We start from the raw sequence: 20,583 nt of genomic DNA, 5'->3' as shown, positions 1-20,583 counted from the left end.
CTTTGATGTATTCATGGAGCTTGGATGTTTCATCCTGGACAGTGGCTCTCACACTCACTAGTCCCCGGCCTCCTTCCTTACGGCTTGTGTACAGTCTCAGGGTGCTGGACTTGGGATGGAACCCTCCGTGCATGGTGAGGAGTTTTCGGGTCTTAACATCCGTGGTCTGAATCTCTTCCTTTGGCCACCTTATTATTCCTGCAGGGTATCTGATCACTGGCAGGGCATAGCTGTTTATTGCCCGGGTCTTGTTCTTGCCATTGAGCTGGCTTCTGAGGACTTGCCTCACCCGCTGGAGGTATTTGGTCGTAGCCGCTTTCCTTGTTGCTAATTCGAGGTTGCCATTGGCCTGTGGTATACCGAGGTACTTGTAGCTGTTTTCAATGTCTGCTATTGTTCCTTCAGGGAGTGAGACCCCTTCAGTGTGAACTACCTTGCCCCTCTTAGTCACCATCCGACTACATTTCTCCAGCCCGAATGACATTCCGATATCACTGCTGTAGATCCTGGTTGTGTGGATCAGGGAGTCTATGTCCCTTTCGCTCTTAGCATACAGCTTGATGTCATCCATGTAGAGGAGGTGACTGATCGTAGCTCCATTTCTGAGGCGGTATCCATAGCCTGTCTTGGCGATTATCTGGCTGAGGGGGTTCAGTCCTATGCAGAACAGCAGTGGGGAGAGTGCATCACCTTGGTATATGCCACATTTGATGGACACTTGCGTTAGTGGCTTGCCATTGGCTTCAAGTGTGGTTTTCCACATCCTCATCGAGTTTGCAACGAAGGCTCTCAGGGTCCTGTTGACCTTATACAACTCCAAGCATTCATTGATCCATGTGTGTGGCATCGAGTCATATGCTTTCTTGTAATCAATCCAGGCTGTGCACAGGTTGGTATGTCGGGACCTGCAGTCTTGAGCGACTGTTCTGTCAACCAGCAGCTGATAATTGGCACCTCTAGTATCTTTACTAATGCCTTTCTGTGCTTTGCTCATGTATTGATCCATGTGTCCACTTATCTTAGCCGCAATGATGCCTGACATGAGCTTCCATGTTGTGGAGAGACAGGTTATTGGCCGATAGTTGGAAGGAACTGCACCCTTTGAGGAATCCTTCATGATCAGGATTGTTCGCCCTTCGGTTAGCCATCCTGGGTGAGTCCCATCCATCAGCAGCTGGTTCATTTGTGCTGCTAGGCGCTCGTGGAGAGCTGTGAGTTTCTTTAGCCAGTAGGTGTGGACCATATCCGGGCCTGGTGCCGTCCAGTTTTTCATACCTGAGACTCTTCCTTGTATATCTGCCGCTGTGATGGTAACTGGGTTCTGTTCAGGGAGGTTGCTGTGCTCCTCTTTCAGAGTCACCAGCCATTGTGCACTGCTGTTATGTGCGACCTCCTTCTCCCATATGCCTTTCCAGTATCTTTCAGTTTCCAGCCTTGGAGGGTCTGCTCTGCTGTTAGAACCCTGCCACTGAGCGTACACTTTCGCAGGTTGTGTTGCGAACAGCCTGTTTATTCTTCTGGCCTCATTCTCTTTCGTGTACCTCTTTAGGCGACTGGCCAAGGCCTGGAGCCTTTGTTTGGCAGTTTCGAGTGCTTCAGGTATGGTTATCTGTATGTACCTCTTGGGTATTGGCCTTTTATTCACACCTCTCTGGGTCTCCGTCAATTGACTCACATCTTTCCGAGCCGCCTTGATCTTGGCCTCCAACCGTCTTTTCCATGGTGGGTAATGAATCTCGTGGCTCTCATGGTTGCTCTTGTAGCCAAGCATGTCTAGGATCACTGATGCTGAGGTGTATATCAGCTCATTGGTTTCCGTGATCGTTTCTGTTCAGGGAGGTTGCTGTGCTCCTCTTTCAGAGTCACCAGCCATTGTGCACTGCTGTTATGTGCGACCTCCTTCTCCCATATGCCTTTCCAGTATCTTTCAGTTTCCAGCCTTGGAGGGTCTGCTCTGCTGTTAGAACCCTGCCACTGAGCGTACACTTTCGCAGGTTGTGTTGCGAACAGCCTGTTTATTCTTCTGGCCTCATTCTCTTTCGTGTACCTCTTTAGGCGACTGGCCAAGGCCTGGAGCCTTTGTTTGGCAGTTTCGAGTGCTTCAGGTATGGTTATCTGTATGTACCTCTTGGGTATTGGCCTTTTATTCACACCTCTCTGGGTCTCCGTCAATTGACTCACATCTTTCCGAGCCGCCTTGATCTTGGCCTCCAACCGTCTTTTCCATGGTGGGTAATGAATCTCGTGGCTCTCATGGTTGCTCTTGTAGCCAAGCATGTCTAGGATCACTGATGCTGAGGTGTATATCAGCTCATTGGTTTCCGTGATCGTTCCGGTCGGGATCGTTCTCAGTGCTGCATTCACAGTTTCCATGAGACTTTCAGGTGGTACTTCACATAGCCGTTGTAATAGGTGCCTTCGTTGCCCAGTTTTCATTCTTGCCATGATCTTATCTCTCAGGTCATTTGCTGCCTCGCTCAGCATTTCATTTATTGGGGCTGGCTTCCCAATCTCATTATTCATTGGGGCTTGCCTCCCAATCTCTGGTTGAACCTCTTCCTGTGATGTGGCAGCCTGGGGCCCTTCACCTCGGAATTTGTGTTGTACCTCATCAATCTCAAGTTGTGATAGCAATTGCCGTTTGTGGATATTGGAACACTGAGCTACTAGTTGTTTCGTGGTCAACCGTGACTGTGGGTTTCCAAGTAACCATTCAGCCCCCATTCTCCGCATGTAACCCCTCTGACTAGGGTTGCTTGAGTAGTAGCATTCCAACAGAGCCATGTTATCGCATCTCGTCCATCTACGCTTTGTTCCAGTAGCCCATTTTTCATCAGGGTGCTCTGGTTCCCCAGCACCTGACGCAGACCTTGTTTGGCCGGGCGACGTCTGAGCCGGCATGTCATTCCATTTATTGTCTCTCATCATTGTATGAGGTAGGCATTAGCGTGAAGGGTCTTGCCCAAGGACCCACACTGGATGATGTCATTGTGCTCATTTTCTCTGCCACAAGTGGGATTCGAACCCTCGTCTCCCATATGCCAAACCGATGCATTATCAACTGAGCTATCCAGCCGCTATAACCTAAGTTATATATATATATATATATATATATATATATATATATATATATATATACTGTGTATCGATAGATAGAGAGATAGATAGGTAGGTAGGTAGGTAGGTAGGTAGGTAGGTGGATAGGTAGTGGAACACAATTACCGTCAGATGCTTTGAGACACACGGGCATTACCTTGGTTGTGCGCCTGCTTTTGTTTTCTGGAGTGACTGACAAGGAAACGTGACCAATTTAATCTGTGTCTGCTCTCTTTATCCCCTGTCAAAAAATGACACATCACTAAGCAAGACAGCCCTGGTGCCAAAACACTGCCAAATCCCAGTGGGACACACACAAAAGAAATTCATCAGCAATGATGAATTGCAAGGATCTTTAAATCTTCTTTTCCATGCAGGTGTGCACTACTTCACTCCCCAAGGGGAAGAGGTTTCTCCATGGAAAATAATGGAGCCCAATTAGAAAGAATATTGTCTCGAAAGAAGAAAGCCTTTGCATGTTCGCAAAGTGAAACGGTAATTAAGCCCGGGGCAAGGTTATAATGGCTCTGTATCACACTGTCAGTCGCGGTTCTCTCTCAATGGTCGCTGTTTAATATACTACATGTATATATGTACAGTACGTGTGTGTATGACAATTTCACTGCTGGTACATGCTAAATTGCAATTCGGTTGACAGTGTCCTCATTCAGAGTTTTCTTTGTCATCTTCTTTACTATTTTGAGAACGCTAGCCGTGCACTTTTCAACTCGGTTGTTGTTGTGAGATTAATTGACAAAATCATCGGGCTGTCAAAGTCTTGCAAACGTAACTCCTCCTTTGTATTCCCTTGACTGTCGCTATATTATTTTGACAACAACAGGAATGATAAAATAGCAGCACTTGAAAATGGTTTGGAGCACATGGTGCCGCTTGAGGATTTCTCGAGTGAAAATGACTTTCGGCCACACGGCACAGCACCACATTGAATGCTTTGTTTGATTCCTCCTTTCTCAAACCAGAAGCGCAAGTATGATTGTGAAGTGTCATTTGGACCAATTAAAACCCAAAAATAGGATTCAACAACGTGCTAAGGGACTGTGATTGTGACGAAAAAAAGGTGAAGTGGAGAGAATCTTTTCTTGTGTAAAACATTGACTTCAAGTGTAAATATGCATTACGCGTGATGCGGAATCTAGCAACATGATGTCCATCAAATGTTTTTTATAATCCCTAGAAACCTGAGAAAGGCCATTGGGTGGAGAGGGGTGATGGATAAATTAATTCATCTACTACGAATCACATGGGCCTTCTTTTCAAAATTCAAATGCGGCACTTAAGTTCAAAAGTTCGCCCACCCCTGCCCGGGACGACCTTTTCATGTATTCATGGTTTGGCCGAGCAACATAAAAGAGGCTGACCTCATGCTCTGCACCATCAACGAGAAGACAGGTGGTAGAAGAATCTACAGGATGGCCGGTATTCCTGTACTTTTTGTTCCGTCTAAATCCAGATGTGACTGTTTCATGCTTAATCCTGTTCTCTTTGATGATTCAAGCATGGCAAAATATAAAAGCAATATTTTTCCAGGTTCTGCTTTAGTTCTATCATGGAAGCGTATTTACACCATCTGAATTGTTTGTGTTTGTTTGCAGCTGTACGGGATGCTCTCTGGGTTGTGTTGTTCTGGCCTTACCTCCTTAGCACTAGTTTCCTGCTCGAATGTACGGATCAGGATCAAGTCATCCATCCCTACTGCTTATCCATTTCACAGGATAAGCTTCTGGACAGGGTGATGCAGCACGTTGAGCTCATCTACCGCGTCTCTGAAGAGTCATGCTCCTTGTTTGTAAGTAAAATGAACCTTAACACAGAAATTAAAAATTAGCAGTAAGCATTGGGGGCATCATTAAATAGTTTAAACATGACGAACGGCGAATTAAATGAACAGAAAAATGTTTTGTGTGTATGTTCCCACCCGCCACCTGTCTGCATCCCGTGCAGGAGGACATATTTGTCCCATACCCGTTGCGGCTCCAGAGGAACCAGGAGGCCTACGCGTGCCTTACGAAGGCCATTCCCATTCCGAGTTCCATTGGCGAAGTCCAGCAAATGTCTGTAAGCACAACATTTTGGTAACGTTAATACTCTTCCTGTTTCTGCTCCTGTTCCTTTTCCAACCTGGACCTGTTAACTTGAAGCAAAACATAAAGAGCAGAAAAATACTTAAACTATCTCATGGGTCATTCCAGAATCATTTTTGAAAAATGGCGTATCTATTGAATGTGTAGTTTTGATTGCTAAATCATAATCTTTTGATTCGTCCAGCTAAACCATCAACACTCCATTTTGTATGTGTTGTTATATTTGTTACAAGTTAATGAAGGAATTTAGATTTTACTTCCATGCCATTTTCATTTTCGGAGTACGCTCATACGTTTAAAAGAAGCTTGGCTGCAAAACCAGTTACAGTTTTTGTGCATGCTAGCTAGTCAGAGAACTTTGATAAAGGGTGATATAATTACACATACACTGACTCACTTTTTTTCCTTTCCATCTAAATAGCAAAAACGAATGGTGTAGATGTTGGGACAAAATTACCCAAAAAATAATCATAATATCATCGATAAGTAAATAAAAACAATGCATACTTTCTTAACCATTACAAGGAAGACATCATCACCAAACTTGACCCCAAAAACAAAAGATTGTATTGTTTGTGTTTTGTTTTTGTTTTTGTTTTTATTTTTTTGCACATGCTCATGAAATAGTGGGGACAAGAAAGGCAAACCAGGAACTACTCTAGCAAATAATATTCAACTGTATTTTACAAGCTACTATATCTGCAGCTGCAGCGGCATTTTGTCTCGGGACAACTATACATATTTAGTACATGTATCCGTGGAGTGTTTCCACAAAGATTATTTGACGTTTTATGGTGTGAGGAGTTTAGTCCATTGCCGGACAATTTGTACATCTACTAAATCGTGTATGTCTTAAAGGACAACCGACGTCTGCGGACAAGTTGTGTCCATAATTTGTAAAATGGCTTCAAATGACTTCTACTGAGCGTATTTGACAAATATTCCACCGCATATAGCTATATTTTACGTTTTAAGACTCGCGCTGAATATACCGGAGCTCTTGTTTTTGAGTTGGTGACGAGTCCTCACCCTACGTCACAGAAGGAACGCCCCTGACAAAGGACACATTGTAGCAGTCCTTCCATCACGTCAATGCATTTTGCTGGACTTGTTTGGTCTGAAAACATGGTGTTGCACCAAAAAGAGGCAGAAGAGGGAGACAAAGCTCCATGTAAGGAATTTATCAGCCTGTGTAAATGGGCTGATTAATTCCTCACACGGAGCTTCGTCGCCATTTTCTGCCTCTTTTTTGGTGATACATTTCCCCCCAATGTTGCCTCAAAATGGCACAGAATAAAATCTTTAATCGATTGCAAACATGTATGCTGTCCTCTTCAGAACTCTTTGAATCATATACATAACTGGACGTGTAACAAGAAAGCATATTCTCCGAATCTGAAGTCATTGTTTTGATTCTCGAGCAATGCAAGACGTCTTGGCGTGACGTCACGAACTGGGGGCGGGACTTTCTGAAAATGCCCAATTCGCAGCTCAACGTTTTGCAGATTTTGGACACTTTAAGTCATTTTTATTGGTGTTTTGCATTTGACAAAAATATCATACTGCGTGTTTTGGTTATTTTAGATGCTATAAAACGTTTTTCTGATGTCAGTTGGGAAACAAAAAAGTGATGTCGGTTGTCCTTTAAAGGACAAATGGTTGCTCCACTCCGTGCTAATGCTGGTCCAGACATGGATCGAGCCCTTAGTCTACCTCCAAAGAACACTGGATCACTATGACGGGGCACCGGAAATGCTCCTCAACAAGACCAAGTGGATGTCCGACAAACTTATCAGTCTGGAGCATGGAGTCGTCGTTCTCATCAAAAAGGTAGGCAATGTCAATTGGAGAGTCAAATCGTCAGCAAGCTTGATTTAGTTCATAATTTCTTACTGTGTGTCACAACATATTTTCTATCATATATTTCTGATCACACTTGATTCCTCTTGGATGACATCATAAATTAACTATCAGAATTTTTTTGTGATAACAGACGTTTTGGCTAATTTCTGTACGCATTTTTTTCCCAAGACTTACTTAGGTTTTTCTCTCTGTGATGCGTCTGTCCAGATGCTGAACGAAGGCCTTCTGACAACCAGTTACACAGACCAAAGCCTGTTCCGATATGACGTGCAAACAGACATGGTGGAATCTGTCATGAGGGACTATATTTTATTTAGCTGCTTTAAAAAAGATTCCCACAAGATGGCGACATTTCTCAAGCTTCTCAAGTGTAGACACACTGAGAATTCCAATTGTGCATGAAAACTAAATTCATGCTTTAACTTCGTATAAATTTCTAGAAGATAGTGTTATGGGATGGGAGCGGTGCAGTCCTTGAAATAAAAGCGTATAAAGACAAAAGCATTTGAGTGTTGTGATAATTTGGCAAAATATTTCATGAGTCACAAATTATGAGGCAGGCCAAATCTGGCCCCTTTGATTTAGAAAATTCAAATTGAAAATGTCAACGCTCTAGTTCAGTTATTCAAATTCAAATGTATTTTCAGTTTTTAGTGGGAGATATCTTGGTCCACATTTGTGGGAAAAATAGTAACACACACACACACACACACACACACACACACACACACACACACACACACACACACACACACACACACACACACACACACACACGCACACACACACACACACACACACACGCACACACACGCACGTACACGCATACACGCATACATGCATACACACATACATACATACATACATACATACATACATACATACATACATACATACATACATACATACAAATAAATAAATAAATAATTCTGGGACATAATTTATAAATAACACGGCCCGGTAGTTGAGTGGTTAGCACAACGGCTTCACAGTGTGGAGTTTGCATGTTCTCCCCGGACCCGCGTGGGTTTTCTCCGGGTCCTCTGGTTTCCTCCCACACTCCAAAAACATGCATGGCAGGCAGATTGACAACTCCAAATTGTCCCTAGGTGTGAGTGTGAGAGTGACTGTTGTTCGTCTTTGTGTGCCCTGCGATTGGGCACCAATTCAGGGTGTCCCCCGCCTTGTGCCCGAAGACAGCTGAGATAGCACCCCCCACGACCCTAATGAGGAATAAGCGGTACGGAAAATGAATGGATGGATAATTTCATCTGTGCTGTAAGTCATACATATTAGCATATTTGACAATAAAGCTGACTTTGACTTTGACTTTACATACATAAATAAATAGATACATAAATAAATAAACAAATAAACACATAATAAATAAATAAATAAATAAATAAATATGAAAAGAGGAAGCTGAATTGGGCTTTTAAATGTTTTTTTTTTTAATCCAACATGCGGCCTTTATGCGGGTTCACTGGATTTTGCAGCCCTTTTTGGTGGAAAAAGGGACCTTGGCAGTATTGCTCATAAATATGATTTTATGACACCGGAAAAATATACTCATACAAAATGGGGACCCAATGGGTATTGGATTGCGTTTGAAAGAAGTTAAACTCTGATATCCCACCTTTATATCTTCAGCTTGTCGGCAATAAACGAAAAACCTCTTCGGTCGGCCATTTCTAAACCAGCGGCTGTAGAACAAATGTGTTCCCTTTAGGCAAGGAAAAAGAAGGAAAATGCCAAAAGGGATCGGTCTTAAATCAATGCAATTTCCTCTTTTTCGTGTCTGTGGCCAAAGGGGGCTTCTTGGCATTTTTACTTTTCTATCTTTGATATTCTGGGAGGCTACGCCAAAGTAGAAACGGGGATAAGTGGTGAAGTCTGTATTTGTCTTCCCACCAATGTTTTTTTTTTTTCTCATATCAAAAAGCACTACTAAAAAAACCCCTGTGTACTCACTTCCTTCCCTGGAAAAAAAGGGTCGGTGAGACCTTAATAATAATAATAATATTAATAATAATATAATAATAATAATAACAATAATAATAATAATAAGATATTCTATTTTAAGCACCTTTCAAAGCTCTCAAGGACACTTTACAGTCACAGACAAGCATAGGTACTATAATAAATAAAATACAATCACAAAATAGAATACAATAAATAAACTACAATTATAAATAGAAACAAGAAGAAGAGCTACATAGAAAATGCAATTTTAAATAGGTGGGTTTTGAGATGGGATATGAAGGTGGGAAGAGAATCGATGTTACGAATGTTGGGACGAAGTGAGTTCCAGAGTTTGGGGGCAGAGCAGCTGAAAGCTCTGTCCCCCATCATGCTGATGGAGGCAGGGGGTGGCACACAGGGGTGGAGGGAGGAAGAGGATCTGAGGGCACGAGAGGAAATACAAATTTTATATATATATATATATATATATATATATATATATATATATATATATATATATATATATATATATATATATATATATATATATATATATATATATATATATATATATATATATATCAGTTATATTGATAATACTGCTTATTATGATACTATTTTCATTTCCCGTGCACATTTCTAGTCTTTTTATGTATAATTAGTTCCGTTTAGTACGATTCATGGTTATTACGATAATCCGGTTACTACGGTGCTCCTTTTCATCTTCCGCCGGCCATTTTGCTATGTTTATATCGATACACGCCATCGGTCGCGCCATTGGTCGACTTGGTCACGGGACTTGGTCACGTGTCTTGGTTACGTGACCAGCTCCCGCGAGAAGACGCCATTTTCATTTTCAGACGGCAGCTCGTGTGTATCAGACGGCAGCTCGTGTGTCTTCAACAATGGCGAAACGAAAGAATTGTGATCTCGGAACGAAGCACAGGGCAATCGTGGCTGTTGAGGAGAATCCAACACGGAGCTGATGATGATGAGGATGAAGAAGAACCGACTGAATGCACACCTATTGCAACACCGACAAAAGTGTTGCAAGGTGCTGCGGACATGCGATCTTTCTTTGAATCCGTAGAAAATGCATCCGTCTTTTTAGAAACGTTAAACAAGATGGAAGTGTTTATATTAAAATATAAAAATGGGAAGCAGAAGAAAATTGATTGATTTTTTAAATAGCACACATAATTGCAGTGTTCTGTACATGTACTGTATATGAATGCAAGCGTTTTTTGCAACAATGTTTGTTGTTTTGTCTGCTGAAGCGTGATGATTTAGAAAATGACTGCACATTCCATCCATACTGTGCATTAAATGACAACCAACATCACTTTTTTGTTTCTTGACTGACATCGGAAAACGGTTTTATAGCATCTACAATACCCAAAACACGCAGTATGATAAATGCAAGACACCAATAAAAATGACTTCACGTCACGCCAAGACGTCTTGCATTGCTGGAGAATCCAAACAATGGCTTCAGATTCGGAGAATATGCTTTCTTATTAGACATCCATTCATGGATATGATTCAAATACAGAAGAGAAAGAGTAAAGAATACATGTTTGCAATTGATTAAAGATTTACTGTACTGTACTGTATACTGTATCCTATGGAGCCTGGGTGCCCTCTACTGGCGGCTTTCGGATGCAACACGGTTCTCAGACAAAACATGCATACATAATGTACAGTAAGATGTAAGTGTTGCAGTTTCCCTGTTGTAGTGTTACTGTATGTACATGCCCACTACTGTATATGGATGCAATTGTTTTTGCAACAATGTTTAGTTTTCATTCGATACTGTATTAAAGATCCCCCAGTCACGTAACCAGCTTCCGTGTTTATCCTGTCGACGCAAGCACAATAAAAAATCTAGCGATTGGCCGAGACTGTTGATAGCTCACAGCTTTCATTACTACTGGTCGGTCTTTTTAATAACAAAACGTAGCCGTTATCACATCCAGATACAAACAAGAGCTGTTGTTAAATCACAGATGCGCGCCGGCATTCTATTCAGGCACTCTCTTGAACCCTGTTGTCGGGTCCTGCCAAGCCCCTGTCACGTAACCAGCTTCCATGTTTATCCTGTCGATGCGAGCACATAAAAAAAAAAAAAAACTAGCAGCTTAGCTTACATACAGTACTGTTGTTTGACACCAATTAAACCATGGATTTAATAGAAGAATTGTGATATCCGAACAACGTACAAGGCAATCGTGGCTGTGGAGGACTACCTAACGAGAAAATCCTTCATCGCGAAAGAGTGAACCCAATGATAAAATTACATGCCATAAGAAAGATCCCCCATTTACGTATTCCCCCCCCCCCCCTCTTTAATGCAGTTCGTCGCAGGATCGGATATATCGACAGTACGGTTATATCGACATTTTTTCAGACTCCCGAGAATATCGATATAACGAGACTTTACTACAGTAAAGTCTCGTTATATCGATATTCAAGGGAGTCGGAAAAAATATCGATATAACCGGGACTATCGATATATCCGACCCTTTTTGCATGTAATTTTCTCCGTGTGTGCATAGAAATGGTATCGATATAACCGGGAATATCGATATATCCGATATCGATATAACGAGACTTTACTGTATATATATATATATACACAGAAAGAAGGAACATGAGAAAATCGAGAAATACCAAGGGCTCAGAGAGGAGCTGGAGAGAGCCTGGATGGTAAAGGTGACAGTCGTGCCTGTGGTGGTCGGAGCACTCGGGGCAGTGACCCCCAAACTCGACGAGTGGTTGCAACAGATCCCGGGAACAACATCGGATATCTCGGTCCAGAAAAGCGCAGTGCTGGGAACAGCACGGATACTGCGCAGAACCCTCAAGCTTCCTGGCCTCTGGTAGGGGACCCGAGCTGAAATGGGGGACAGACACCACCCATGGTGGGTGAGACGAGGATTTTTATTTTTTTATATATATATATATATATATATATGTGACAGCTACGGATGACTCGACTACAGGATGTTCTTTTCTCTTAAAATATCTATCCAATGACACTTGCTCTCACTCCCACAGTCACATCACTAGATTTCACAGCCTCCTTATTTTTTAATATCGTACTGATCGTAGATTTCGCCATGCTGTATTCACTAGCCAGATCAGACACTCGCACACCTCCTTCATATTTTGCGATTATTTCTTTCTTAAATGCAATAGTTGTACGCACTACTTTTCTTTTGTCACTTTAAGCAGCACTTACTTTCTTTGGAGGCATGATTAGGGGCTAAAACTTTTCGTACACCTTTATTAAACGCTAGAGCAAAACGCAGCATGTCCGCAAGCGACAACAGTTGGTCACGGAGAGAGCGATACACCCGTACGTCGCTCAGCACCCCACCCTCGCGTATGCACTCACGCGTCGTAATGGCATTCGAACCCCGATTGGTGTTCGAATGCCGAAGCAAGAATATCTCAAATATTTTGTTCGAACTCTGATTTGTTTGAACTGTGAGGCGTTCGAGAACCGAGGTACCACTATATATATACAACATCAATCGGTGTTCGAACGCCAATACGACGCTTGAGTGCGTACGCGAGGTTGGGGAGCTGAGCGGCGCACGGGTGTATCACTCTCTCCGTGACCAACTGTTGTCGCGTGCGGGCGTTCAACGTTTGCGTTGTGTTGCCTGCTTAACACTACGAGGACTCCACTTTCTCAGCGGGTTTCGAAACTCTGAAGTACACTTTTGAGTCAGGGTGTAGTCCGAAGCAGGCTTCTGATTGGCCGCCGGTGCCGACTAGGCAAATTGCCAAACGAACGTTCGAAGACGCGAACAATTATGACACACTACACCCTGACTCAAAAGTGTACTTCAGTTTTGAAACCCGCTGAGAAAGTGGAGTCAACGTGGCTGTTAGCGATTTGTTACCCGCTTACTACGCCAAAAAGCAAATGGCACACGAGGGTGCAAAATGACGCAATCCCGGAAGATGACATAAATTTATGGGACGCAGGGAAAATACCTCGGACCGGATACACTCGCGCATCGAAGGAAGAGTCCAGGTACGGTGGCGAGTTGAGTCAATCATCATCCGGCATTGGCGAGGTGATCGCGAACCGTATAAATGCCCCGTGTCCGTGATTAGAGAATTGACAGTAGGTAGAGGGCGGCCGGGAGAGGCAGCCCTGCCTCCCCGCCGATTCCCCCCCCCCCCTCGCTGTCAACTCGCAAGTGACAGGAGCAAAGAGGTGGTTTCGGTGTTCGAAAAAAAATCGCTTTTCGAACAGGGTCCTGGAACGAATTATGTTCGAGAACCGAGGTACCACTGTATATATATATATATATATATATATATATATATATATATATATATATATATATATATATATATATATATATATATAGGGCTGCCCGGTAGCCGAGTGGTTAGCACACCGGCTTCACAGTGCAGAGGTTTTCTCCTGGTCCTCCGGTTTGCTCCCACACTCCAAAAAAACATGCATGGCTGGCAGATTGACGACTCCAAATTGTCCCTAGGTGTGAGTGTGAGAGTGACTGTTGTACGTCTTTGTGTGCCCTGCGATTGGCTGGCAACCAATTCAGGGTGTCCCCCGCCTCGTGCCCGAAGACAGCTGAGATAGGCTCCAGCAACCCCCGCAACCCTAATGAGGAATAAGCGGTACGGAAAATGAGATGAGATGAAGCGAAACGTCCGACACCTTCAAAGAAGTACAGATGACGTCTGAAGAAACCTTTCAATCGATAGATAAAAATCATAACTAAAAACAAATCCAACCGGACAGCTGAAAGCACTCAACAAAGCAAGAAAGAGTTCATGGAAGCAATTAATAAGCAATCATAAATGGGATTGGAGAAAATGCCAGGAATTGGAAAACAAAAGTGAGTGTGGATTAACAGGCCCTAAAACAGAGCAAGACTTATAAAATCACATTTTCAATTTGTGAACAGTAGATGAGTCCAAGTAAATAACCAGTGTCCCTTTGCCTATGATATAATACATAGTTCATGGCTAAAATCACAATTAATTTCTTCCTAGTGCATATGATATAAAATCCCGAATCACACAGTTTCCAGTGCAACGGGATGTACAGTTTGATGTATTCTGTGTGAATATGTATGATGAGGTCAAAGCAATGCGCCGTGATTTGATCGACGGAAGATGTCACCGTATGTAAAACCAGTTTGAACAGCCTTATAAAGGTAAATTTACAGGCCCCTGCAAGTGTTTGTAACAGATGTGAGCTGATCACATTTATTCAATAGTCTGAACACCGGCACAGCATCTGTTTCCCATCCGTTCGACTTAACGTGAACCTTTCCTTGGATTGCAAAATGCTCATTTTTATTTCCCGGTAAAGCTCTGAGTTATAAGACGTATTAACTACGCTTCGGCTTTTTATCACATTTGTTATTACCGTATTATCCTCACAAATCTTACGCTACATTAGCTATTATTCCGTACTGCGTTTCCTCTCCCTTCAGGGATAGCAAACTTCTTGTTTATAGCTTTTCCTATCATAGATCAAGTTGTCATCTGGCTATGGCATTTGCCTTTGTCCGGTGAAACACGATGTATACAATCATCTGGCCCGGTTATGCAGAAGAAAGATCAGATGGAATAAAAGTAGCACCTGTTGAAGCAATCGCACAGGGGCCCGATACGGACCCCAGTGTGCATCCGTGCATCTACACGATACAAAACAGAGCCTGATTACCCCAATTGTATACACCGCATTGTCCATTTCATTTCAGTATTTTCACAGCAGAGCATTTGTAAAATCGCATGAGACATGACATTTGAGGCCCATCTCGTGGTCCTATCTGGTAGTTACACTCCTTGCATCAACACAGGGCAACTATTCACATGCGTGGAGGCATCTGACTTTAAAAAGATGCTCACAGTTAGGTCACTCTCATTTAGCACACAGGTAGGTCACTCTCTGAAGAGGCACAAAGAAGCAGCCATTGGATCTGGATGAAGAGGAAGGACCCTTGTTGGGCTCATAGGTCAGCAACCTGAGACCCCCCCCCCCACCAGCTTCTGAACATCTGATTGGGCATGGGACACAAGCGCGGGTGTGATCAACCTGTCGCTGGCCATCATCGGTTAGGGTGTCTAGTGATGAAAGGCCGAAACACCCAATGATAAACACTACTGATGATGTGTCCCAAATTCACAACCTTCCCATCCATGAGGCACAGCTCCCACATCACTCTCAACATCAAGGCTAAATCTCATGTGCGGACCATCCATTGGCACAAACGGACAGAATAACATCATGTCCAGTGTTTCATGATTCAGTTTTGATTGACAAGGCTCCAAATTAGGCATACACTGTTCTACCTACAAAAGTTTCCATGATGACAGGTGTCAATCAAAGCTGCACAAAATTACCTTCCCTCCACTCTTTAGATATAAAAACAAATTAATTTTCTTTTTTGAATTATCTCTGTCTTTCTCTCTCACCTGCCGATATGCTGGTTGTTTGAAAGAGAGATGTGGAACTAGAGCATTTTCGAATGTAATTTATTGGAAGACATTTAAATGACACGCTTGTTCCTATCGACTGCTGTCATGCTTCTTAATAAACCCGTGAAAAAAAACTGCACTCCCACATTGTAAATAGCAGTCAACTTATGTCGTATCAATACAGTTACATCTATAAAATACGCTTTTTATACTGTATTTTTATACTTGCAATATATGCAGTTCTTTGTATTAAACTTTTTTGTGCAGTTTACTAAAGGCTTTTTGATTCTGATTCTGATTCTGAAAGAGCAGTGTGAATGATGATATGAAACGGATGCAGTATTGTAAAGTTATTAAAATACAATGTGTTGTTTTGGGACAGTGAGCTGTATAGATGAGATCAATAAATTGTGTAGCTCTGTAAATAAAACAGGTCTTCCGAGTGAAACAATATTTATAAAATCGATGAATGAAAAGGACGAAAGTTAAACGTGAGAAAGAATATGTTGTCTAATTGTTTCCAAGTGTGCCGGATTGTATTCATGTGCCTTTCCTTTTCTTCTTCTGCCAAAAAAAAAATCAAAAGAATGATCTTGTTGTTTTCTCAGTTTCACTTTTATGGGATGGTAATATATTTCCCTAGGATGTGCTCCATGTGAGTCTTCTGTGAACTTACCGGATTTCGGTGATCTCCCGCATGCAGTTGAGATAAGCGGGTTGGACACTCGAGACTTTTTGAATGGTCTTTCTGTTTTTTTAAGCATCTGTGTGAAGTCGGTCAAACAAAAATTAATCTGCGAGTCAAACTCAAAATGCAAGCCGAACACCAAAGGCCGAAGATGTAACAATGGTGTTCAATGAATTGAATCCAGCCCTGCAATATGTCCAACAAATACAACACAGAGACACACAATAGCAGCAGTGGAGTCCAAGCTCTTGTCTGTCGGCATTTAATGGAAACGCACGGCTTCATTCATTAGATTCCCGTTTCGTCCTTGGAGAAAAAGTCGAACGTGTCCTTCTCATAGCGTTAAACGACATTTGCGCTTGCGCAATAAACAATGAATCAATGTAAAGCTTTGTGCTGCCGCCAAATGGGAAATTTTCAATCTTGTTCGCGCCTCTAAATCCATTTCATGTCAAGTTATGTTTCAATGTCAACAATACGTCTGTGTAAGCTCTCAGTCGTACAGGAGTGGTCCATCGATGAGAAGGTTTCTTCAGCCGTCATCTGTACAAAAGTGAAGGTTTCGGACGTTTCGCCTCCTATCCAAGAGGCTTCGTCAGCGAACTAAAGTCTGACTGGTCGTATCGGCCCCATTTATATATCCCTAGGGATATATAAATGGGGCCGATACGACCAGTCAGACTTTAGTTCGCTGACGAAGCCTCTTGGATAGGAGGCGAAACGTCCGAAACCTTCACTTTTGTACAGATGACGGCTGAAGAAACCTTCTCATCGTTTCAATGTCAAGTAAAAGCCAAACAACACAAAGGCATCTGTGGCCAATCGGAAAGAGTCAAATAAATCAACCTGATCACATTCAACCAGATGGAACCTGTGGATCATTTCTCTGCCAAACTTTTTGTGTACCTTTATTTAGACAGTCGCCTTTTAAAATTCACCAATTCACACGCGTGGTCTGAGGCTTGAACGGGCCAAAAGGAAAAAAAAAATAAAACAACAAAACAAAGAATCCAAGCGCTTGATCACCACAGAGGATTCGAGACACTTCCACTCATACGGTAAACCAAAGGAAGCGTAAACAAAATAAGTCTCATGGCCAGATCCGTTTCTTATATGGCGATGGCTGCCCTCTTTCGGCGGCTTTTGTTAATGCAGTTTGGCGCAGAATCGGATATATCGATAGTCCGGTTATATTTATATTTTTTCCCACTCCCGAGAATATCGATATAACAAGACTTTACTGTATATATATATATATATATATATATATATATATATATATATATATATATATATATATATATATATATATATATATATATATATATATATATATATATATATATATGGTCACATATATAAACAGGCCATATCTTCTTTTCCTTTCGGCTTTTCCCTTGAAGGGGTCGCCACAGCAAATCAGTGTCCTCCATCTTTAGAGGTTTGATCTGCATGTTTGTTTTGGCCAAGCTTTTACCCCGGATGCCCTTCCTGACACAACCCTTTAAATAATATATAACCCTTTAAATTATATATATATATATATATATATATATATATATATATATATATATATATATATATATATATATATATATATATATATATATATATATCCCTGTATACCTGTATACCACAGGCCAATGGCAACCTCGAACTAGCAACAAGGAAAGCGGCTACGACCAAATACGTCCAGCGGGTGAGGCACGTCCTCAGAAGCCAGCTCAATGGCAAGAACAAGACCCGGGCAATAAACAGCTATGCCCTGCCAGTGATCAGATACACTGCAGGAATAATAAGGTGGCCAAAGGTAGAAATTCAGACCACGGATGTTAAGACCCGAAAACTCCTCACCATGCATGGAGGGTTCCATCCCAAGTCCAGCACCCTGAGACTGTACACAAGCCGTAAGGAAGGAGGCCGGGGACAAGTGAGTGTGAGAGCCACTGTCCAGGACGAAACATCCAAGCTCCATCAATACATCAAAGAGAAGGCTCCAACGGATGATGTACTCAGAGAATGTCTCAGACAATGGGGAACAGAGGATGAGGTGCTGGAAGAGGGACAATTATGGGAGGAAAAGCCCCTACACGGGATGTACCACCGGACCATAACAGAAGTGGCTGATCTCAAGAAGTCCTATCAGTGGCTAGAGAGGGCTGGCCGAAAGGACAGCACAGAGGCACTCATCCTGGCTGCTCAAGAGCAGGCCCTGAACACCAGAGCCATAGAGGTAGGGATATACCACACCAGGCAAGACCCAAGGTGCAGGTTGTGCAAGGAGGCACCTGAGACAATCCAACACATAACTGCAGGGTGTAAGATGCTGGCAGGGAAAGCCTACATGGAGCGCCATAACCAGGTGTCTGGCATAGTCTACCGAAACATCTGTGCGGAGTATGAACTGGAAACCCCAAGGACAAGATGGGAAACACCTCCCAAGGTAGTAGAGAATGACCGAGCAAAGATCCTGTGGGACTTCCAGATACAGACTGACAAGATGGTCATGGCCAACCAACCAGATATCGTGGTCATAGATAAAGGGCAAAGGAAAGCCGTTGTCGTGGATGTAGCGGTCCCGAGGGATGGAAACATCAGAAAGAAGGAACATGAGAAAATCGAGAAATACCAAGGGCTCGGAGAGGAGCTGGAGAGAACCTGGAAGGTACAGGTAACAGTCGTGCCTGTGGTGGTCGGGGCACTCGAGGCTGTCACGTCCGCTCCAGGAATAGTGGCAGAACTCGAGGGACGACGGAAGGTAGTTAAGGTCGGATCCAAAATACATGGTCGAGAGAGTGATTCCAATAAAGAGTCTTTACTGAGACACATGTATCTAACAAAACAGAAAGCCAAGAAAGGTAGGAGGGCAACGGCAAAACAGACCTGCGTGTGGAAGGGTGACAGGGGACTTCCAGGAATACACTGACAACAACTGAACGGTAAGGGTGGCTTTTATAGCCAGAAGGCACAATTAAGGAAATGGGGAACAGGTGCGTGAGTCAGGAGAGCCAGGAAGGGAGGGGCCCGCTCCAAGGAACAGCGGAGGAAGACACAGGAGGGGAGGGGCACGCTCCTGGCGTCGACGAGGATGTGACACCTTCCTTCCTTCCGTCCGTCCTTCCTTCCTTTCTTCCTACCTTACATCCTTCCTTCTGTCCTTGCTTCCTCCCGGCCTTCCTTCTTCATTCCTTCCTTCCATTCCTCCCGCCCTTCGTTCCTTCCTGGAATCCTTCCCTCCTATATCCCTCACTTCCCGCCTTCCTTCCTTCTTTACTTCCTTCCTTTCTCCCATTTTTCTTTTTTCTGTTTGTCCTTATTTCTTCCTTGTGACTACCGAGTGATATTTGTTTAATGTTATTTTTTTTCCTGGTAGATATCCTTCCCTCCCTCCTTCCTTTCATCCTTCCAATCTGTCAGGCTTCTGCCTCGGTGGGACCTCGTGCAAACACTGCATACTTGTTTAGGGCAGGGCAAAGTGCCACTCCCAGGCTCTAATCGTCAGAGTTCATTTACGATGCTGATAAACATAGTTGGCTGATAGGGGGCAGCGATTGTGTGGAACACTGTGGGTAGTATCTGGCATCGGCCTAATTGTCCCAAACAATTTGGCTCATTTCGCGACGGGAGGGTGATTTCGCTGAGTACACATGAGGGGTGGGGGTGGGGTGTTGGGGTTTTGTGGGCTGGGGTAAAAGTGTTTATGAGTGGGCCCATTTGGGACCTATTTTCAAGTGTTTTGTAAAGCTCCTCCACGAGTTATTCCACTCTGAAGGAGGCTGTGTTTTGGGATGCTCTTGAAACCCGTTGTCGCTCGTGATAAACAACTTCAATATGGAATTGTTTTTAATATTTATTGTTTCAGGGATGAAAGGAAATGTGCCAAAACGTTTTTGAGCTATTTTTACATCTACCTGTGATTGCGTTGTGTAATTCATTTTTAACATTGTAAGTATGATCCTGTGATACGTTTGCCATGAACGGGTTGAGGTCAACAGACCTATCACTCAACTTTAGGTGAGGGGTGAGGTTAACCCCTGACAAGTCTCCAGACATTCGCAAGAGCAGTATCGACAAACCAGTCCCACCCCCATTTTCATTCTTCCTTTAATCAAAGGTGCCTCGGCACTTAGGTGATAAAAGAAACTTCTTTAGTTTGCACTAAATGTACTCGCGACACATTGTGTAACTATGAAGACGGATGAGATAGGTTGTTGATTCCAGGAAATAAATCATGGCCTGGTTCATGTGGTATTGAAGCTGTAAAACCCCACAGCCCATGCATGGCCCAAGAGGAAATGCCCCAACGTGGATAGGAAGTGCTGCAAGGTAACCGGTAGCTTCGACTGGGAGGCGTTCTGGCTTTGCTGTGCGTATTCAATGTTTGTGGAAAGGCTTTGT

The 20,583-nt window shown here is 43.0% G+C and overlaps 1 protein-coding gene and 1 long non-coding RNA gene across 2 annotated transcripts in view; one reads left to right on the top strand and one right to left on the bottom strand.

The window, feature by feature from the left end:
• Positions 1-3,218: 3,218 nt before the first annotated feature.
• Positions 3,219-20,583, bottom strand: part of LOC148888151 (uncharacterized) — a 38,401-nt gene continuing 21,036 nt past the window's right edge. The window contains exons 2-4 of the long non-coding RNA XR_016117142.1: positions 5,080-5,170; positions 4,751-4,918; positions 3,219-3,337 (exon numbers count right to left, since the gene is read on the bottom strand). This is a non-coding gene — a long non-coding RNA (uncharacterized LOC148888151). The remainder of the gene's footprint in view (positions 3,338-4,750; positions 4,919-5,079; positions 5,171-20,583) is intronic.
• On the top strand, positions 4,504-7,550 carry smtla (somatolactin alpha). The gene is made up of 5 exons (XM_089013380.1): positions 4,504-4,533; positions 4,710-4,903; positions 5,059-5,172; positions 6,849-7,028; positions 7,269-7,550. Exons 1-5 carry the CDS (start codon positions 4,527-4,529, stop codon positions 7,461-7,463), a joined length of 690 nt encoding a protein of 229 aa, XP_088869506.1. The 5' UTR covers positions 4,504-4,526; the 3' UTR covers positions 7,464-7,550.

This window comes from Hippocampus bargibanti, linkage group LG14 (assembly GCF_051943395.1).
Source record: "Hippocampus bargibanti isolate YZ-2025 linkage group LG14, ASM5194339v1, whole genome shotgun sequence".
NCBI classification, from domain to species: domain Eukaryota; kingdom Metazoa; phylum Chordata; class Actinopteri; order Syngnathiformes; family Syngnathidae; genus Hippocampus; species Hippocampus bargibanti.
Note: the sequence above shows the minus strand (reverse complement) of the source record. Positions and strands in the feature narration are given on the sequence as shown.